This window comes from Cydia amplana, chromosome Z (assembly GCF_948474715.1).
Source record: "Cydia amplana chromosome Z, ilCydAmpl1.1, whole genome shotgun sequence".
NCBI classification, from domain to species: Eukaryota; Metazoa; Arthropoda; class Insecta; order Lepidoptera; family Tortricidae; genus Cydia; species Cydia amplana.
The window spans coordinates 31,657,955-31,678,968 of record NC_086096.1 but is presented as its reverse complement, the minus strand read 5'-3'; the positions used below and the strand labels follow the sequence as shown (position 1 = coordinate 31,678,968).

General features: G+C 34.7%; 1 protein-coding gene across 1 annotated transcript in view; it reads left to right on the top strand.

Moving 5' to 3' along the window:
* Positions 1 to 700: 700 nt before the first annotated feature.
* The window catches only part of LOC134661930 (nose resistant to fluoxetine protein 6-like), a 40,796-nt gene continuing 20,482 nt past the window's right edge, over positions 701 to 21,014 (top strand). The window contains exon 1 of the mRNA XM_063518183.1: positions 701 to 1,062. Within this exon, the coding sequence (XP_063374253.1) occupies positions 801 to 1,062 (262 nt within the window). The 5' untranslated portion in view covers positions 701 to 800. The remainder of the gene's footprint in view (positions 1,063 to 21,014) is intronic.

Sequence of the window (21,014 nt, the reverse complement as noted above, 5' to 3'; positions counted from 1 at the left end):
ACGTCAAATCTGTTTAAAGGAGGCATATCCATTCACCACGCACACAAGGCGCTAGCTAGTTTTTACTACCGTTGCGCGAGTGTTAGTAAAGGTGGAGAGGAACGAGCGGCGACACCGGTTCCGATACTAACTGTGCGCGATAGCCATTCTAACCTCTTTAATATGTTCTGTGGTTAATATGCTTCATATTATGTAATAATAGTTTCCATAATGTGATTATCCAGAGAGGAAAATGGGGACTACGTTTATATGTAGAAGCGGCCGTCCCGGAACGGACGGTAGGAAGATTATTTGTAACCACTTAACCTAACCTACGTAAACCATCTGGTGCACAATCGAACGGTGTCATATTACATAACCCTCCCGTAAACGGTACATGTACATAGGTACTACTTAAATAGGCTAACATAAGTATTAAGTAACTACTGAGATTACAGTCAGTAAAACCAAAATATTAATAGTACTCGGCTGTTTATTGTTGTCCCACTCCCACTCGCACCTGGCAATATTGATCACTCGTGTTTCGTGGAGACACGATTATTTCAGTTAATAGAATATTCTATTAATATTCTGTTTCAATGTACAAACTGTATGACAACTATATTATCATGTCAAGTTATGACTTGAAGATCCTCAATTCTACTCGATATGAACCACTTGTGTCATGATTTTTCAGTCTCATTTCTGAATAGATTTTGAATGTGTTTTTTTTTCTATTTTCAGTTCATTATCCTCCAAGTACCTGTGCGAGATCGCAACTGACCGTGGAGTGGATGATGCTCAAATACTGATTCACCAGGATGTGCCTTAAACTTTATCGTGCAACCAGGACAATGATAATCGTGACGATTCTAGTGCTTGTGAGTGTGGTGGGTGCGGACGTGAACATCACGGAGGTGACCAGGGGACAGTCCCGGATGGCGTGGCTCCGGACTCTGATGGACCACCACGACTGGCAGGCGTATGTGGACAAAGAGGGCATCGCCCTACCTCCACAGTGCAAGGACGATCTCAAGTCCTATTTTGCGGCTTTAAACGACGGCAAAGTGTGGGCTTCTAAAAGTGAGTACACTTACATGTACCTAAACTATAGATCGGCTATTCTCCGAAAACGTGCAATGTAATACCAATATGAGTCCAATATCAGCGCGGCCCGTTTGCATTAAAATGACGACATTCATCGCAATATGCATGTATTGCAAGAATATTGGCATTGAATTTTCCATCTCTGAATATACCCCCATTTTTTCCAACAACGTCTGTTTTGTAATAATATACGGAGGCTCGAAGCGAAAGCATTCAGGTGTAATTCTACTGCCTGCCATGCGAAAAATGCGGAACTAAACTGTATTCTTCTATTATTTGTAATATTTTCACGGACACTAAATCAAACCATTTTGCCGAATTTCTTCCAATTAAAACTACTTATTTGTATCATTTTGATGCAATCAACTTCAGTTCTGGGTATGTTGTAGCCGAAGTGTCCAAAAACTTATTATTAATACCTAGTAATGTTTACTTTTGCATACACCATTGTTCACACTATGAAATGGCAGAAGGTCCTTCAAAGTCAGTTAATAGTGTTCAAGGTAGTGCATATTATTAATTACAATCACTTGTTTCAACTATTGTAAAACACAGTTTTTCTCTTAAGGGTACGGAACCTATACATATTATGATCAGTAACAGTGTCGAGTGAGTACCTACACTTGTTTATTATTCATTAGAAACTTTTACATTTTTGTTACCTACTCATAACTTACTATACCTATGTACCTACTTACGTCGCCTAAATTACGTCAACGAAAAATTAATCACAATAAAACTTAGGTCATACATTTATACATACCTACTCGTACTGCCTTTTCAGCCAAGTTGTTTACAAATTCAGTTGCGGTAGCCCTTTAATGCAGCAATTTATCAAAATATGTAACAAAAATAAACGCCACCTATAACTGCCACAAAACAATAAACAGACAATATACGTATACTGCTACTGCTTGGTTCAAAATCCAAATTAAATTGTATATAACTCCACTTTAGAATCTTTAGATATGTTTTTAGGGGATAAAGAATACAATATATAAATTTGGAGAAAAAGAAACGGATGAATGGTGTTTTAAGTAATTATTTGTGTTATAAACTTATAAATCTAATGCCACCGGTCGCAATTATAATATTACGAGTATATTACCCTATATCCCTTAATCTTTAAGTACATACATGCAATTAAACACTAATTGAATTAAAATAGGTCTTGGAATGCTGCCGGTGACCGTTTAAATTTAAATGTGTGTTAAACACTTTAATTGGCTAAATATGTAATGTTTAAAATTAATCTCACATTGGTGGAATTTAAAGAGTGGTTTAGCCCTCGAAAAATGTGAAATGAAATGACGGAATGTGAGTCATCGAGCAAATTAATCTGTCACAATCATTTTCAATTTGAAGGACGCATTGCATCACGTTTGTGAGCATTTCGATGAGCATGACCCAATTTTTTTCTACGCGTATACTCAATAGTAATAGAGTCTGTGTAGATTAATTGACTTGTTTTATAATCACGATATGAGTGTAGCGTTTCTTTGTGGAAGGTTACATAATTGTAATGAAACAAAAACCATGAAAGCCCGCAGCCACCGAGCAACTGGGTCAGCTGAGGGATCGGTGCCATCGAACGTACTGACACACGAGCCATCAAATCTGGTCATAAGCAAATCGAATGAACTGTAACAATCGAAGATTGTTAGCCGTACAATCGTAACTTACGGACGGATAAATATCATACTCCATGACAATCCCATATGCTGTTTTGTTATTAAAGATCCCTTAATTGTTACATATATATTTGCATAGTTCAACACGTGTAAAGTAAAACCATTCTTAAAATACGCGTGATTCCTGATCAATATTGAATCTGACTATAAATTGTAAAGGAGATATGTCTGATCCATATCCATACTACTTAATCGGATCCGGATTGCAAATCCCCATCACTTATCGACACATTATAGATAAACAGTATGAGTGTTGAATTAGAGAGTCATTACGAAGGCAACTCCCAACAGAAACTCAATAGTTTAAGCCTCAACTGGCATAATTTATATATATCAACAACTGATATGATACTATAATTCGATTATAGATATTTTATAGAATCTACTTCTTTCTGGGAGTTGGTTTGTTTGTTTGTAACTCTTAATCGCGATACTCGACTTTAAAAGCTCTAATTATGTAATGATAGTATAAACTAGTATTACTTCATTTTTAGTCTTACATAAAAAATATCACAGCTGCGTTAAATAACGATTAAGTTAATCTAACAGGTACATAATTATATTTATACAAACATAACTTATATTAACTTTTATATTTAGCTAGGTAAATATTTTTTATTTAGCCACCTTCGCTTGTACCTGATTATTACTAACAATAAGACTATATCTTTTAAGACGGACATAGCCTACATAGGTATATGAGTAAATATATTTTTTTACCGTAAATAGCAAAGGTTTACCGTTTGTCAAATATTAGAAAAGCAAATACTCGAGCGTAGACGTAATGCATTATGTAGAAAAGATTCTTATTTTAGAAAAGTGTGAGTGAAAGTAAGAATATGTATTTAGCGAGCATTATGTGTATCATATAGGGAACTGAGATCGTTACAGAGCCACTGATCTCGTTTTAAATTATTGAGCGTAGGGTAATAAAAAGGTATCGTACAAAACTTCGAATAGTACGAATCTCCAAATATTGTTTTTTATTTACTGTTGAAATGTGTAAATTTGGTCATAATACTTTGTACAAACGTTACCTGATGCTTATTAAGAACGCTTTCCTTCCTTTGTAATAATACAATATTCTATTCGTATTAAATCATTATAAAAGTTAAATTTAATTAAAATGTATGTCTTATATAGCTTAATGGCCAAGCGCTCAACCTAAAACGTCACGTTATACTTAACGAATTTGTATTTAATCCGATTATTATGAACGCCAACTGACGTGACGTTTCCATACTACCCGGGATCTGAGCCGCCCGCGAAATGAGACAGTTTTGATTGACAGAGCTACAAAAATAATTGAATAAAAAGAATCCTGCGCCTCAAAATTTGTGATATCAGTTAATTATGTTTGAATTATTATCGTAATCATAAGCACATGCGTGCCATCGCGCGCCTGGTGTTTATCAGAGTGCTGGCTCTGCATACATTCCGAGCGTACCGTACGAATATCTACATAAGATCAAGTAAGAGGAAACTTGTGCATGCCTTTTCGAGTTGCCACCGTAATACCCGTCAATACCTCGTTACTTTTATACAGTCTGCAACGTAGGCTTTTACAAAACAATCGATCATTTTCGGGCAGATTCTGATATTTATAAAATACATTGAAGAGATCAGCTATGCCAATTCGCGGGCCTGAAATATGTCGATAAACTCTATTGGGTCCTGTAGGTATTTCAATCTCAATATTGGCAACTGAAATTACTAAGGATACGAAGGCCTTTTTTTACCTATCTAGTTATTCAAATATTTTAAGTCATCTAGTATTACGACCAGTAGATCGCAGCAGCGCATCAGCATAATGCTAGATTAGAAGCCTTTTCGATTCGTCGGAGTTTACCATATGTCTGCTTTCCTCATTTTCACTTAACTGTATATCATTTCTAGCTACGGCCATGACACGACCTGTTATAAGTATGTATAAGTACCTACACGTATTGCAGAGATATATATATATATACAGTGTGTGGCCTATAACGCGGGTGAAAAATTAAAACGTAGATTCTACTCCTCAAACTATACAATGTTTGTTCAGCGACTTTTAAAAATAACTTGTGGTTTGTATTTTAAAACACTTTAAAATTTAATCGAACACGCAATGTATTACGAAATTGATTATGCCTGTACGGTGACAAGACTGACGGGCAATGTCAATTAGACGGAATTTAAAGTACATTGAAAATATTATTTAGTTTGTTTGAAAAAGGGCCATTTTTAAGACTACATAATTTCAAAAAGTTGTTGAACAAAAGTTTTATTGTTTGAGGAGTAGAATCTACGTTTTAATTTTTCACCCGCGTTATAGGCCACACACTGTATATATATATATATATATATATATATATACACAGTGAGCATGTTTATTGTGCAACGCTTTATGGAACTTGTTCTTAGAACACGAACTCGATTGTTTAACGAAATTTCAACTAGTTATAATCTAGCTAATAAACTATTGTTTGACTGATGGTAACAACATATTACTTATATCATTTTCATTAATAAAATACAGGATGCATGTCAAAAGTACCTACATTTAAACTACAATTATTTCTACTCTTGTAAACCCATGCATAAATTTCAAAATAAATTGCTTCTTTTAAATGAATCCCACCGACCGATCATAAATCCTTGGTCAAATGACGCGAAACAAAAGCCGTGGATGTCGAAGCGGCCTCGCTGTAGAAGTTTTTGCATTAGTAATTTCATATACCGTATAACCACCACCAACACCATGTCTGTAATGGTTACTAAATACATCTAAACTGTAAATAATAATCTAAATGTTGTTAAATGTTTCTCATTATTCTTGAGGACTTTATTTTTTAATAGACTTTTCACACTTGTGCTTTCATATTGTTAAGATATCTCGTTAAATTTCAATTAAGTCTTGGCGTGTCATAATGAAGGGAAACAGAACTTAATTGCTGTCACTTTGTCTGTTATTAAAGCGCATATATTCGCCTCGGCGCAACGTCTAATGAGAGCTGTAGCCGGCCGGCTGTAGAAACAGATATCTCAGTCATTGTCCTATATTACAGGGTAATTTATGTTTGTGTCGTCACCTCGCAATCCAGAGCCCTTTGCTATCTTAACCAGCTAAATTTGAGTCAAATTGCGATATTACGAGTAAGCCCGCTAAATATGCAAAACTTTAAATTAGAATAGCATGTTGTATTTTATTTCATTATAAGTTCGTATTTTAAAGCAATTTCAACGAAAGGAGGAGGTTATTAGGAAATATTTATGCAAGAATCCTACACACTTTTCATCTGGAAATCAGTTTATAGTCCATTAGTTTTGACTTTTGTACAAATGCGGCGGATTTTTTCTATGAAGGTCCTCCAGGTCCTCAAAATAAACAGGTTATGGATGTGTTTCTATTCCACCATACTAAGGAACCGTACAATGGCTGGAGTACCTAAGTGGAATAAGAGTGTATGAGTAGGTACTTTGGTACATACTCGTATTAAATAACCACATGTAAAGATATTACTAAATATTATAGTTAATAAAAGTTATATTATTTAACAGTAGCATACTTTAAATAATACAACTTTTATTACTTATCTGACGTTATTGAAGACTTGGTAGCTTAGCGGTATGAGCGTGCCGGTCCCAACTCTGGTTCGTACCAATGAGTGTTTCGGAAGTTATATACGATACCTGTTGTTTGATATTTGGAAACCGGACTATTCCTAAGGCCTAGTTTCCCCACTGGGTTAGAAGGTCATATGGTAGTCGGTTGCGTAAAACTGCAATTCTTAGGATTCCAAGTCTGGGGTCCGGCTCCCATGAGCCGCCCGCAAAAAGTCGTGACAACGCCAGGAAGATTAATGTTATTATTTATCTGATTGAACTCGAAAAACATTGAAAGAGACAAAACTGATTTCATTTATAATAGTAAGAGACATGCTAAGTGTCATGAATGGGGGGATCTAGAAACACATTAACTTAAACTAATTTTCAGAGAAGAAAGATTTTTCGGATCCTTTGAAGACTACCTAACCTTGTAGCTGATAGGTACGAGTACCTACGTTTAATAGATTCATCATTGTTAACCTGTTTACTATGCAAGGTTTATATTATATAATAAATATAATAATAATAATATGTATGTTTTTTATAATATGGTTATAAGTATTTTGTAAATGTTTTTGTATTTTATTTTTATATCCATATTATAAATAACCTAACTTGTGATGAAAAATAAATAGAGTGAATAATAATAATACCTACTTACACTAAGTTACCTTAACTACTTACTTCATATCTCTTTATTTTATGAGTGTATTTCTGTAGATAGAACATAGAACTTGATATGAACGCATGATTCTTAAATATGAATTTAGTGAGACAGATATTTTACATTAGTTTTTGAAGTGCGTTGAAAATGAGGGCGTCATCATTGCGCGTCCTCTCGTAGGGTGCTTTCAGTAAAAGAGTCGCTTAATATGCATCTTTAGGTAGGTACTTATGAATGAATCACTTTTAAATTATTCTTCTCATTTAATTTGTTTTCAAGTCCCTTAGAGATTTTTAATTGATATCATTGTAACCAAACAGGAATCTTAGTAGGTAAGTCCAAAAGGACTTCGCATCTAAAATTAATAGACAAACAGAGCTTTCGGGTTTGATGTGGGTAGGTATGTTTGACTACGAATAACCGACAGACTGCTCTCGGCTGCCAGCTCCTTGAATTATTTAGTTTTATCGTTACAATGGGCCGAAAAGAGATTTTAGACTCACGATGCGGGAACGATTTGTATAAGAAGTCACTTTGAATGGAGCGCACTACTAGTTTGTGACCGCCTTATCAGGACGCCTATTTATATAAAAACCACCTGTACTCATAGGTAACTATTATCATTCACATACGTAAGTAGATACAAATATTGAAAACCATTTCACAAGTGACTAAATAATTTTGTAAAAATGTCATAATTCTAACAAACCTCATTCGAAACCGGTTTCTATAGGAACACTTTCCAATGATATCATGCAAGGTACCTACTCAAACTGGACCAGTTATGGCACCAGTAAGCTTGAATGGGAATATCTTTCATTAATTGCCCATCTAAAATACTATGTGCCTAGTTGTAGTGAAGGACGTACGTATTATAAAAAGGGAAACAAGAAAACTTTTTATGTACACAATGGTTACAATGAGACTTTATTTACAATAAGACTTAGTAGTCTCGTCGTAGAAAATGTCCTTAATTAATGGATGCCCCCTAAAAAGTCTTGATCACAACACTATTGTTCTTCAAGTATCTTAGATGGCAGATATCTAAATATTCATCTGATATCTAGGGCGCTTCTGTAGGTAGATATAAAATGAATATTTAGATATCTGCCATCTAGCACAAGGCAAAATGCAAATTTTACTTTCTTAGTATTATTTACGAATATAACAAATGACGAATTATGACTAACTTTCATTAAGAGCCCGTTAACGATTTTAGAGCCAAAATGTAAAATTGATAGATTTAGTCGTTGAAATTGTACACCTTTTGTTACCTAATATCTAAATACTTAACAAGTATTAGTTTCTATTACCACGTCTTCTCATCTTGCCTTTTAATAAAGAGGTCCCGAGCGTGCGTCACCGGCAATATATGACGGGAAGGGGCAGTTTTTAAAAATTCATCAAAAAATCATAGTGGCAAATTATACAAAATGATGTATATCTTATACAATGTATAAGAACAGTTTCAGAAAAAATGTTGTAGATTGTTTAAGTGTCAAAATTACGTTGACATTAAGTCGGTTTCACGAAAAATTGTCACTTGTTTTGAAGTAATTTCTGGTGAAAATTGATTTCGTCTAACTTTCATTTACTCTTGTTCAATATAATATAACAAAAATGTAGTCTATTAAAGGTCCACCTGAACACACAGTGTACACACTGTACACTGTACTCCAGTACAGGATATGTGTAATAATTACCATTTTTAGCAGACCAAATTTTACGAAATTTACAAATAAGATCGTCAAAATCAGTGCTTTACGCGCATTTACCTAAACGTCCATCAGAAAAAAAATCATTACTAATTTAGTGAGTCTGTTTTCAAAAAAATGATCTGTAAAAGTGCAAGATGAGAAGACGTGCTAATAGATACCAGTACTTGTTATTTTTATTACGTAACAAAAGGTGTAGAATTTCATCGACTAAATCTATCAATTTTACATTTTAAGATACCGGCCTCTTAAAAAACATCAGCATAAGTAGGTAAGTACCTATGTCGCCACGCTTACATAATTAATATTTTTTTGAGACAATAGATGACAAGAGATTGGAAAAGATACTCCTCAATTTATTGATTTATTTTCTCCGTTTAATTCACTAGAAGGGATGCCTGAAAGGGTTATTGTTCACATTTGCAGTGTGCAAATAGTTTTTTTGGTTTAACTTACAATACACAAAACATAAAAGGCTGGAATCTCCCATTAAGTACGAGTAGGTAAATACTCGTATAACAATACTTGTGTTAAGAGACTCGGCCCTTCCATTAGGAAATAGGGTAAAACCAACAAACTGTACTTAACTTAATTAATATACAATTTACAATTAATATACAATTTGATCAGTTTCAATTTATTACAAGTAAAGATATTAAATATCGACACGAACTAAGTGCCAAAAATATGTATACACCACTGTATTGCCCATATATTATAGTTATAGTGTACATATTTTAGGCACTTTGTGCGTGTCGATATTTATTACCTTGACTGTACCTAACTTATTAAATGTATCTGTACGTATCTAGCTTATGTACCAGCTTATTTTGTATATTGCTTAGGTATTTACATGAACAGTGCTATCCTCATAGCTGGGCAGAAGTCCGTTAATCGTTAATTAACGAAGTTAAGTTTTCGAGTAACGGATTAACTTTTAAGTTAACTTTAAAAACCTGTAACGGACTTGTTAACTTCCGTTAACTTTCCTTAAGTCCGTTAATCGTTAATACCTAAGTACCTACTCACACCAAGGCCGCGCGCTGTCGCGCCGCGCCGATCACGTTCCGACTACTTTGCGTTAGGTTTGTATGCAGTGCAACTTTACATAGCGCGAATCGTACTACTGACTAAGAGTCTGATATTGCTTACCCCGTGCGCCGTATTAATTTTGTTATTACGAGAGTATGACAGAGTCGATCGCGGCAACCTGAGCAGTTGCCATATAAGATACACGGGTGCGAGAGAGACAAATATATGTAACAACTTACTTACTATTCGAGACCGAGCGGTCACACGACACGACGATATGATTATTTCTACTAGTTTTATTTCCTATTGCGTATATTTACGATTTCGAGTTAACCATTAACGATTAACTTTAATTTCCGTTAAAACTTTTGAAAAGTAACGTTTTAACGTTTAACGAAGTTAACTTTTTATTTAACGGATTAACGATTAAAGAAGTTAACTTTTTGATTAAGGGTGCCCAGCTCTGGCTATCCTATAGATAAGTAGCTCCGACTGGCTCCGAGCAAGACATGTACTCGTAGTTAAAGGTTTAAAAGACTCTCTGGCGGTCGAACTTTCTGAGAGTGATTAAAATTATGCTTGAAGCAAATTAAACTAGTATGAAACGGTGAAATATCGTTGACCCGAATACAATTTGGCGCGCATCTGCTAACCGAAGTGAGAAAATAATGCTTTATTGGAGAGGAATCTATGCAGGCATGTCAAACGCGCGAACAGAACGCGAACAGCGCAAGCGGCCCGTGGCTGTGACATAACGCGGCGCGGGGCAGCACCGCACTTGCGCAAACACCGCATAACCTATTTGGCTATTTAATCGCAAATTTCATTACTAACGCGTGAAAGTGCGATTCTTTCCACTTATACGAACCATTACAAAGTATCATCACAATCTCTAGTTAAATAAGCAAAACTTTGACCCAGTGATGTGATGTGCTCTTGTCGGTAAAGTGGGAAGAATGCCAGCTAAAGTCATCAACGTTACCGGAAACATTGGTTTGACTGAATTCAGTACGAGTAATATTGAACCCTTAATTCAACAACATCCAAAATACTGGAAATAAGCACGGACCCCCGTTATTATACCTAACCAAAATTGCAAATATTGAGGTATGATTCCCGGCCGGGGGTTTTGATTGCCGGCCCTCTATTTATACGATTTGTGTCGATATAAGGGATTCGAATAAATATTTATTAAAGGTTAAAAAATGTAATGAATGACAAGATAGTAAATGACGAATATCATTATTATCTTCACCATTATTACTAATTTTGGTGGAAATTTATCCAATATTACTGGAAGTAGGTAATTACACGTACCTACTGCTCCCAGACTAAAACGAATTCTTTGCTGAACTTTGCTTGAAGGTACGACAATGCATGCTATCTCTAAAGAATAACCCGTGGAGTAAAAATTACCGATAAAAATAATACTTACTGGCAAGAACCCATCACTACTTTGACCCGATTTAGCATAATCCACGCCAACCTTAAATTCATTATTCATGCAGCCGTCGCCAACAGTTTGTATGACCTGCGCGTAAACGACAGTTAAATCTTAACCTGCACTTTGTTCACTAATGTTTGTGTGTATATGTATAAGATCATTAGCATTATTAGACCAACTTACGAGTAAGTAAGTATGTGGTAAAAGCTATAGGTAAAACTGAATTGTGGGCTGAGTGAGACAGATTGCCTCTTCGCAGAGAGATTTCGCCCAAGTCTGCTATTTGTGTAGGGGAGAGTCTTCATCAATCACGCTCGCATCTTGTCACTTGTTGCAATATGGTTCTTATTTACGCATCCTCAATGTATAAAAACTTATTTGCTACAAGTCATATCATTAGGTAGAAAAAAATCCTAAAATGTCTTTCATTAACTTGTTACGGATTTAACAAAAAATCTCGTGTGTTTTTTCTGTATCTATAACAATAACCACCTATGTATTTAGTAACTAACTAATACCAGTTCACGGGGTTGGCATCTGTTGAACTGAAAATTACATATTTTTTCAGCAGAGGAGCTATGAACATACCCCGGCCGGCGAGAGCAAAAATGCGTTGACAGCTTAATAGTGCGAGGACACACACTTTGGACCACCGTTATGATATGCAGAAGTATTAATTATTGTTGTAAACAAAATTAAAACCAAGTGTTTGTATTTATTCAGTTTAAAATTGTTTTAGGGTTATTCTTAGAAACGCGTGGAGGTATCAAGTTGAAATAAATAACAAATACTAATGGCTCAGTTTAAAAAAAAAAAGAAATTGTGCTTAATTAAAAGTCGACTATTCATCATCATCCATATGTCGATAGAATAGTCGATATTTAATTAAGCACTAGGAGCAGACGCATTTTAGCTCTCGCCGGCCGGGGTATGGCTATGAATAACTATTTATCAATAGGGCAGTGAAATATATCCGCCAAACTCGAAATTATGCTATTTGTATACCTTTAACAATGCAATTTCGGTCTTGTTTGGTTTATGCATAATTTATGAACGAATTCAGCTAAAATCCATCTCAAATTCAGTTTGACTAATCGAATGTCTAGAAACCGAAATGGTTTTAACCTTATAATTTATAATTAATTAAACGTTGTACAGTAAACATTTATTTCTTTTTTCTCTTCCATGACTCATCATCACAGTGGCAAACGAGTTTTCTGGCGTATATTGTAAAATTGTAATACGTTCTTGGCGTTTGAATGACATGAGCTTACGACTTTCCACGTAGTATGGAACAAAGTGACAAGGTGTTACCAACAGTTTTGTCGAAACGACATTCTTTGGCCCCAATTTATTACTTTCGCCTTAAAAGGGTTTGTATTTGGCGCTATTTTCCATTGAACAACCAGAGTATTATGCGCAGTTTTAGTTGGCAATTTTGACAAAATTAAGACAGTAAAATTATTTTGTTATCTGCGTCGTAATTCGAATGCCATACGCCATACGTTACTACGCGTACAGTTGTATATTACCTAAAAACGCACCATTAATTAATAGTGTAATCACAACAATCATAATTGATCTGATCACCCGCGAACGCGATGTGGGCCAGTGCTCGACCATGACAGTGACTGTGTTCACAGCGATTTTTAATTACTATCATGTTATAAAATAGCACGCACGAGTCTTGGTCTAAGTCCAAGAGATAAGAAAAATATTATATTTCCAGGCGTTTTTATTTATTTTGGTTTTGGAATCTAGACGATAACAAGGTGACGTACCGTCAAAGTATAAAACTTTGCCCTTTAAAATAACTTTGCCCACCGCGTCACAGTTCAGTAAAAGCGAAATAACTTAATATGTAATCCAGCACCCCTAGCACATGATTGGCGCGACAGTATCTCGCGGCGAGATAGACTACCCGTCTTTTTCTAACTATGTTAATAAAAGAGGGACGGGTAGTCTATCTCGCCGCGAGATACTGTCGCGTCAGTCATGTGCTAGCCCGGCAGATGCTCTCATAATATACCTACATAGATAAGGTGTGTGGCGGATAGTTCCGAAAGCTGACTCTTACTACAACGGAATATGAGTGATTTTACAATGATTTTCGGGATTACCCAATTTCCAGAATTACCCGAATAAACCTTAATTAACAACCTTAAAAAAATTACTTCAACAAGGAAGATAAAAAATGTTATCCCTTTTATATGCGCTAGCAATTGAATGTTTGAAGTCGGTGCCGGTTTTTTTAATTTCGTTAATTACCAAAAATATATTTTGTTGAGGTTTGAGGCTGTATTATTTTTTATTAGTTTGATGTACTTACCTACATATTTGTGACGCTGCATTCTGCAGGACTCGTTCCTGCCTGGCAAAAGTTTCGCGTTTCGGGTACATTTCAAGTTACAAATTGCATTCTGAATCAATCAAGATTTGAGTTCCTCATGGAACTCATCATCAGGAGTGGACTTAGATAAACATATTTATTAGACCCTTACTTGCTTAACAAACTTAACTAATTGTAAGAAGCCAAAATATATCGTCATACGTGAAATATGCGTCGATGAAAAATTCCGTTCTAGTGTTCATCATTAAATCCACTTCATCAAATGGCGCTTCTTTTTCTTAATTGGTTGCAGGAGGTCTTTGGAGGTTTATTATAAATACTGGAAGGCACTTTAGTTTGTCAATACATTATTTATTATTTAATTTATAAACTTTATAAACACAACATTACATGACGGCGTTTGGAAGTAGAGTAATTGACATTCTCAAGTTTGAATTAAACATCATTCAAACTTGAGCTTCTGTATTCAAATTAAATGTGTCAAGCCAGTGTCGATTGCATATACACCCTCTACATACCAACACACCCCCTCAATCGACTCTGCTTGAAGCATTAATTTACAGCGCTATTCTTTAGTTAAGACAATATTCCAATAAATAATTTCATATAAGTACAATAACCAGAAAAAACATAACACATCCTGTATATTTCCCTCATATTACATCACCCTGTATATTTCCAACATATTACATCACCCTGTATATTTCCCACATATTACATACATGTAATCCCCATTCAACAAATACATTACAGTAAATTCTCATTCAACAAGATAAGTACTCAAATTACCTTTAGGTGGCTGTCTTTTTCCACTTTGTAATTAAAGACAACATCTAACTTATCGAAGATATTCTTTGTAGTTGAGCAATTAATAACATAATGTAAGATATTCTCATCTATTGATTTTAAAATAAAATATTTAGCCTTTGCGGCTTTACCTTTATCTTCGCTGTCTTCTCCAACTCCTTTGGCGTCCAGAAATAATTTTGCTAATTTACGCCACGTAGGATAGGAGGAATTTAAATTCAATTTGTTTAGGCAATCCATATTCTCCATCATTTAAAATTACGTACGGTTTACTGAAACGTCAAACTGGTTGCTAGCCTTATTTTGTAAACAACTCCGTTGCTAGGCTTATCTTCTGAAATATTTGTGTACGAAAGCTGAATCGTTTTCCTGAAACACTAAAATTACTTTTTCACCTCAGCAGCTCGAACAAGGGTACTTTGATTCTTAAAAACAGTGAGCAAAATGCGATTTTGCTCACTGAGTGAGACAAAATGACATTCAAGTGACCTTTATAGTCAAATGTCATTTCAACATGCGGGGTCTAATAAAAGTTCGAAATACTTGGGTTCTATTATCTCTGTCCCTTTCACACTGTTAGCAAAAAGAAACAGACAAAAAAAAGTTAAAACGACATTCAACAGTATATTCACGGTTTATAATAGACCCCCGAAAAACTTCAGACCGCATCGTTCCAAACCACGTACGAGTATGAATTCTTAATAATTAATAAATAAAAATAAAGTTTAAGATTTGATAAAAACTGATAAAATACTATATTTTAGGTATTTTATTGTACAATTAAAATAACGAACTCAAAAAATACACAGATCATCACGCAAAATTAATTATTTTACTTTTAAGAATTTCTACCATAGTTGACAAATAGTACGTATCCGCAATTCGGACCGTATCTTACAAAGATTTTTTTTACAAAAAAAAGTTTGAAGTGTCAGTTAATGTTTGTTATTTCTATATTATTTTAATGGAATTTATTATTACGTTTTGTTTTTGTGTTCCATTGCGGTAATAAAACTTAATTGTTTGTATATCTTAAGAAAACATGAGTGCAGGTATTAAGTGATGAACAAGGATTACATTTTTCAAGTTGTCTAATAGGTATGTTCTCACTGCGCTGAGGTGAAAAATGTTGTGTACTACACGAGATCAAAGTTATTTACATCTCGTGCGCTTTTGAGTCCCTTACTACGCTCAAGATTCTAAATTAGATTCACTCGCTACGCTCGTGAATCTATTATAGAATCTTTCGCTTGCACGGGACTCAAAATAAGCATTCGAAGAAATATCAAACTTTGATCACTTGTTGTACAAATAACTAATTTTACTTTATCTTGTGGGCTCCATAACCTCTTAATTGGTTGCAGGAGGTCTTTGGAGGTTTATTATAAATACTGGAAGGCACTTTAGTTTGTCAATACATTATTTATTATTTAATTTATAAACTTTATAAACACAACATTACATGACGGCGTTTGGAAGTAGAGTAATTGACATTCTCAAGTTTGAATTAAACATCATTCAAACTTGAGCTTCTGTATTCAAATTAAATGTGTCAAGCCAGTGTCGATTGCATATACACCCTCTACATACCAACACTTTTTAATGGAAATGTTTGATTTGTTGATGAAAATACAAAAACCGCTATATGTATTCTCGTAAGATTTGAGGAGTTTTCTCAATTCCTGTATTTGACGAAAACGACCAACCATCAACCGAGTGCAGGTACCTACTTACAAATGTCAATTTCCCGGACTTTGTAGTAACGTAAATATTATATTAATAATACGACAATTTATTAATAACCGGGTACATTGGATTATCAGAAAAAACGGATAAAATATTTCATCCTCCTAAAATAGAATTTATCCTCCAACTATCATAGTACCCTGTTTCCTGCCTGAATTATCAATAATCAGATTACTGGGTACAACAAGCAATGAATATTTATTTGTTTTATCTAACATAATAAAAAGTTAGTTTGGTTTAGTTTGATTTTTCTAGCGGCTATTATTTTAAGGGTTCTATCCTTTTTTAATTTACAGGTCTTGAGATAGGTACGTAACACAATAAAATAAAAATATCACAATAAAATAACTTGTCGCCCTCAGTCTTTGTTGTCCGTCTGTGTGTCAGTCTCTACCACCTACGTTACTGCACCATGGTATTCAAGTATCTAGGTACTCCAGTAGGTATTTTATTTTATTTTCCTTCGGTTTTGTATGAAACTAGTAAATTTCTACTCCTTTTTAGGGTTCCGTACCTCAAAAGAAAAAAACGGAACCCTAATAGGATCACTCGCGTGTCTGTGTGTCCGTATGTCTGTCACAGCCTATTTTCTCCGAAACTACTGGACCAATTAAGTTGAAATTTGGCACACATATGTAAGTTTGTGACCCAAAGACGGACATGTAACGTAAACAAATGAATTTTAAATATGGGGGCCACTTTTGGGGGGTAAAAGAGAAAATTAAAAAATATAGTTTTTCAAACTATATCGTATTACATACCAAATGAAAGAGCTCATTTTGAGAATCTCAAATATATTTTATTTATAATTTTAAGATAAATAGTTTAGCAGTTATTCAAGAAAATAGGTAAAAAATGACCATTCCCCCCTTTATCTCTGAAACTACTGGGTCTAAAATTTAAAAAAAATAAACTAACCTAATATACCTATAGATGACAGGAAAACCTATTAGAAATGTGCAGTCAAGCGTGAGTCGGACTTAAGTACTTAGTTTTTGATCCGACCCCTACGGGTTGTTTAAAGACATTTTACTCACTTTTCATTAAAAAAAAACATATTGTAAAAATACATGTAACGTAAAAAAATGGATTTTAAATATGGAGGCCACTTTTGGGGGGTAAAAGAGCAAATTCAAAAATAAAGTTTTTCAAACTATATCGTGTTACATATCAAATGAAAGAGCTCATTTTGAGAATCTCAAATATATTTTATTTATATGTCGGAGTGAGATCTATCAGAATGATAACAATGCGTAAACCATGAACCATGGTTAGTCGATTTGTAACTTAAGAAACGTCAGGTAGTTGCCTGGGTGAAATCAGAGATGGCGTTGCGGAGCTGTCACCTGGACAGTGACAGTTGGCGGCTATATAAGAAGGGCGGAAAAGACCGGCCCGGGGTCATTATGATTGAGGCGATCGAGCAAAGCGGTTGTGACGTGACGTCATCTCTGGGATCGCCACGTTTCTTGATATCTGATTTTTGTAATTCATGACAACCGAAGTGATCTTAAGTTATTTTGATGTGTAATCGATACTGTTAATTAAAACCAACTATCGGCTATCTCGACGTGTTATTATTTCATCGTCCACTTGTGAATCTATCCTCAAGTGTGCATATTTCAACGGTAGAAGATAATCCTGCCGATCTACCAACGGTTTTCCTATCCTCTTCTACACTACTGCTTCGTAATATAATTTTATGATAAATAGTTTAGCAGTTATTCAAGAAAATAGGCAAAAAATAACCATTCCCCCCTTTATCTCTGAAATTACTGGGTCTAAAATTTTGAAAAAAATACACTAAATGAAGGGTACACGGAAAGAACATGTCTAGTCACTTTTTTCGGATAAAGAGATTATTATCTCTAAATGAAGAGCTCTTAACCCTTCGTATGTCTAAACACTGATCAGTGCGAATAAATTTAAACCTATTGTAATTAAACAATGGATTTAAATTCATGAGCACTGAACAGTGCTTAGATATACGAAGGGTTAATGAACTATTAGTTATATCTTTTGCTACCACTGTATAATAAATGTGACTCAACTTTTTTTTAAGTTAAATAATACCTGGTCACGGAATTACCCCATACGTTTTGACATTGTTCTAAATTTTAAAACCGCGATTACTCAAAATGTTACTGAAGTGACTAGCATGTTCTTTCCGTGCACCCTTCAAATAGTTCTTTACCTATAGATGACAGGAAAACCTATTAGAAATATGCAGTCAAGCGTGAGTCGGACTTAAGTTTTTCACTTTTCATTAAAAAAACATATTGTTAAAAATACATGTAACGTAAAAAAATGAATTTTAAATATCGAGGCCACTTTTGGGGGGTAAAAGAGCAAACATTAGCATATTCAAACTATATCGTGTTACATATCAAATGAAAGAGCTCATTTTGAGAATCTCAAATATTTTTTTTTTATAATTTTAAGATAAATAGTTTAGCAGTTATTCAAGAAAATAAGCAAAAAAATGACCACCCCCCCCCCTTTATCTCTGAAACTACTGAGTCTAACATTTCGAAAAAAATACACTAAATAGTTCTTTACCTAAAGATGACAGGAAAACCTATTAGAAATGTGCAGTTTTTGATGGGTTTTTTAAAGATATTTTACTCACTTTTCATTAAAAAAACATATTGTTAAAAATTGTGTAATGTAAGTACGGAACCCTTGGAACGCGAGTCCGACTCGCACTTGGCCGGTTTTTAATATTTTATACGAACTAAAATTATAAAATGAATGGGAGCATTAGCTATGTTTAATTTGCATTTTTTTCCTTAATATGTATAAAATATTAGAGCCATTGGCGCTTACATCGTTAAAGCTACTAAGCGAAGTATTATCGAAGGCACAACCACGGACATCCTAACAATGCCAAATATTTGCCTGGCTTAAGCAAACATCAACTACTTTGGAGTGGCATTGCGGCTTTGCGAAAGTCATAATATAAACATTTTGCCCTTTCTAAAAGTAAAACTAGATACGTTAAGTTTAACTTAACGTAAAGCGGGTTTACGTATGCAGACTATGGGAATGACATTACTAAGAGTGACATTCATAGTTTGGTACTTAATGTTATTCCAGAACCTCCCCACACACTTGTCAGTGTTACATCGTTACTAGCCACGGGTAGTTTAAGTTGTTATTTTCCTAACCGTTTAGTAACATATTGTCATCCCAACCCAATTAATCTGCTGTGTTAGGTATGTAATATTTTCTGCCATTTTTAAATACATGAAGCCATTTGTAGCCTCTGTGTCGTGTACTAACTTCAAAAATAAATAAAACGAAGGTAGTCATTTTATTACTCATTAACACAATCCTCGGCCATCCATTTTGAAAGCTTTTGCCATCATGCCATTCGTGCATATAATGGAGAAAAGCTTTTAACTTTAATACGGGCTCTACAATTCTGATCGCTGATGAAATCGAATTCAAGTTTAATACTATATGTATAGGTAACTACAATTTAAATAGTATTCACGTGACCACCAATAGTGACCACGGCCAACGGCTACGATATTTTGATGTGAATGCGTCTTTGAAAATTGAAGCTTTCAAACCTGAAGCTGTTCCACTTATAGTATAATATTATTAACTCCTAAATACCCGTAAATAGATCCGTAGGTATATGGTAATAAATAATTAACGAGATGATCTCACCCGCTTGCGAGCAAAAATCCTCCTCCTATCTCAGCGAATGTTCAGCTTCGTGTTTTATAGCCCCAGTAAATAAATGATAAGGATTTTATGAGCTTGTACTCCCTGTATTTGGTCTGGCCTTCATGTTCTAGTGAAATATTGAAAATCGGCTAACATTTGTTTTGAGTAAGTAGGTACATTATCGCTAAAACTTTATTAAGCTTTACTTTTACCTTAGACAGACGGACATGGCGAAACGATAAGGGTTCCTAGTTGCCTACGGAATTCTAATAAGGGCGTACCGCGAACTTTCTGTGTAATTATAAACTATCCAACTTAAAGCACGCCGTTATTACATTTATATTGGTTTCGGGATATTGTACTAACGTTTTAACTCTTAATGGCATGTTTTACGAGTACTGTACCTTCATGAGCCATAAAAATTACCAACTTGTTTGTTTTACGCCGTCGGAGAGGGTTCGAGTTATTTTACTGCAAGCAGGCAGAGTTCCCGCAGAGACGCTCCTAACTCCTGCCCGAAGTAATATAGCATACACGTCATGACGTCTGAACGTCGTCTAAACTTAGAAATGTTAGCTCTTCGAAATGTTATCTATTTGTGACAAATCACGTATTATGTTAATACACGGTTTATCCAGCACTGAAGTTGAGTCAAAGATTAGACAGTAGATCCTATTTTTTGTTTTTATCAGCATTAGGAAGAACCGCAGAAGTGGGTAAGCATAAGGATGTTTATTCGGCATTCTATACGAGTACCTAGCCTTTAGTATAATAAAAATAACAGTAAATTCTGAATTCGCTTACTATTTACTCGTTTTTAGGGTTCCGTACCAAAAAGGTACAAAGGAACCCTTATTGTGCGACTCTGTTGTGTTTTTGAAGTGAAAACTTCTTTAGCGGTGCTGGGCACTTTTTGAGGTGGGGAAAAAATGATAAACTCGAGACAGCGTAAGGCGATCACGTGACCGCAAGGGGCGTAAGGCGATCACGTGACCGTAAGCCCCGTAAGGTGGCCACTCATAATTTAGATGGCATTTAAATCAATAAAGAAAAACTCAATGTTATTTGACATTTATGTTGCGGACTCCTTTTCAAGACTCTTTACCTATGTTCAAATAATTTGACGTTGTCATGGCAGTATGTAAATAAACATGTCAATGAAAATGTGTGATCTTATTTGAGAATGATAATAACATATAATAAATAAATAGAATAC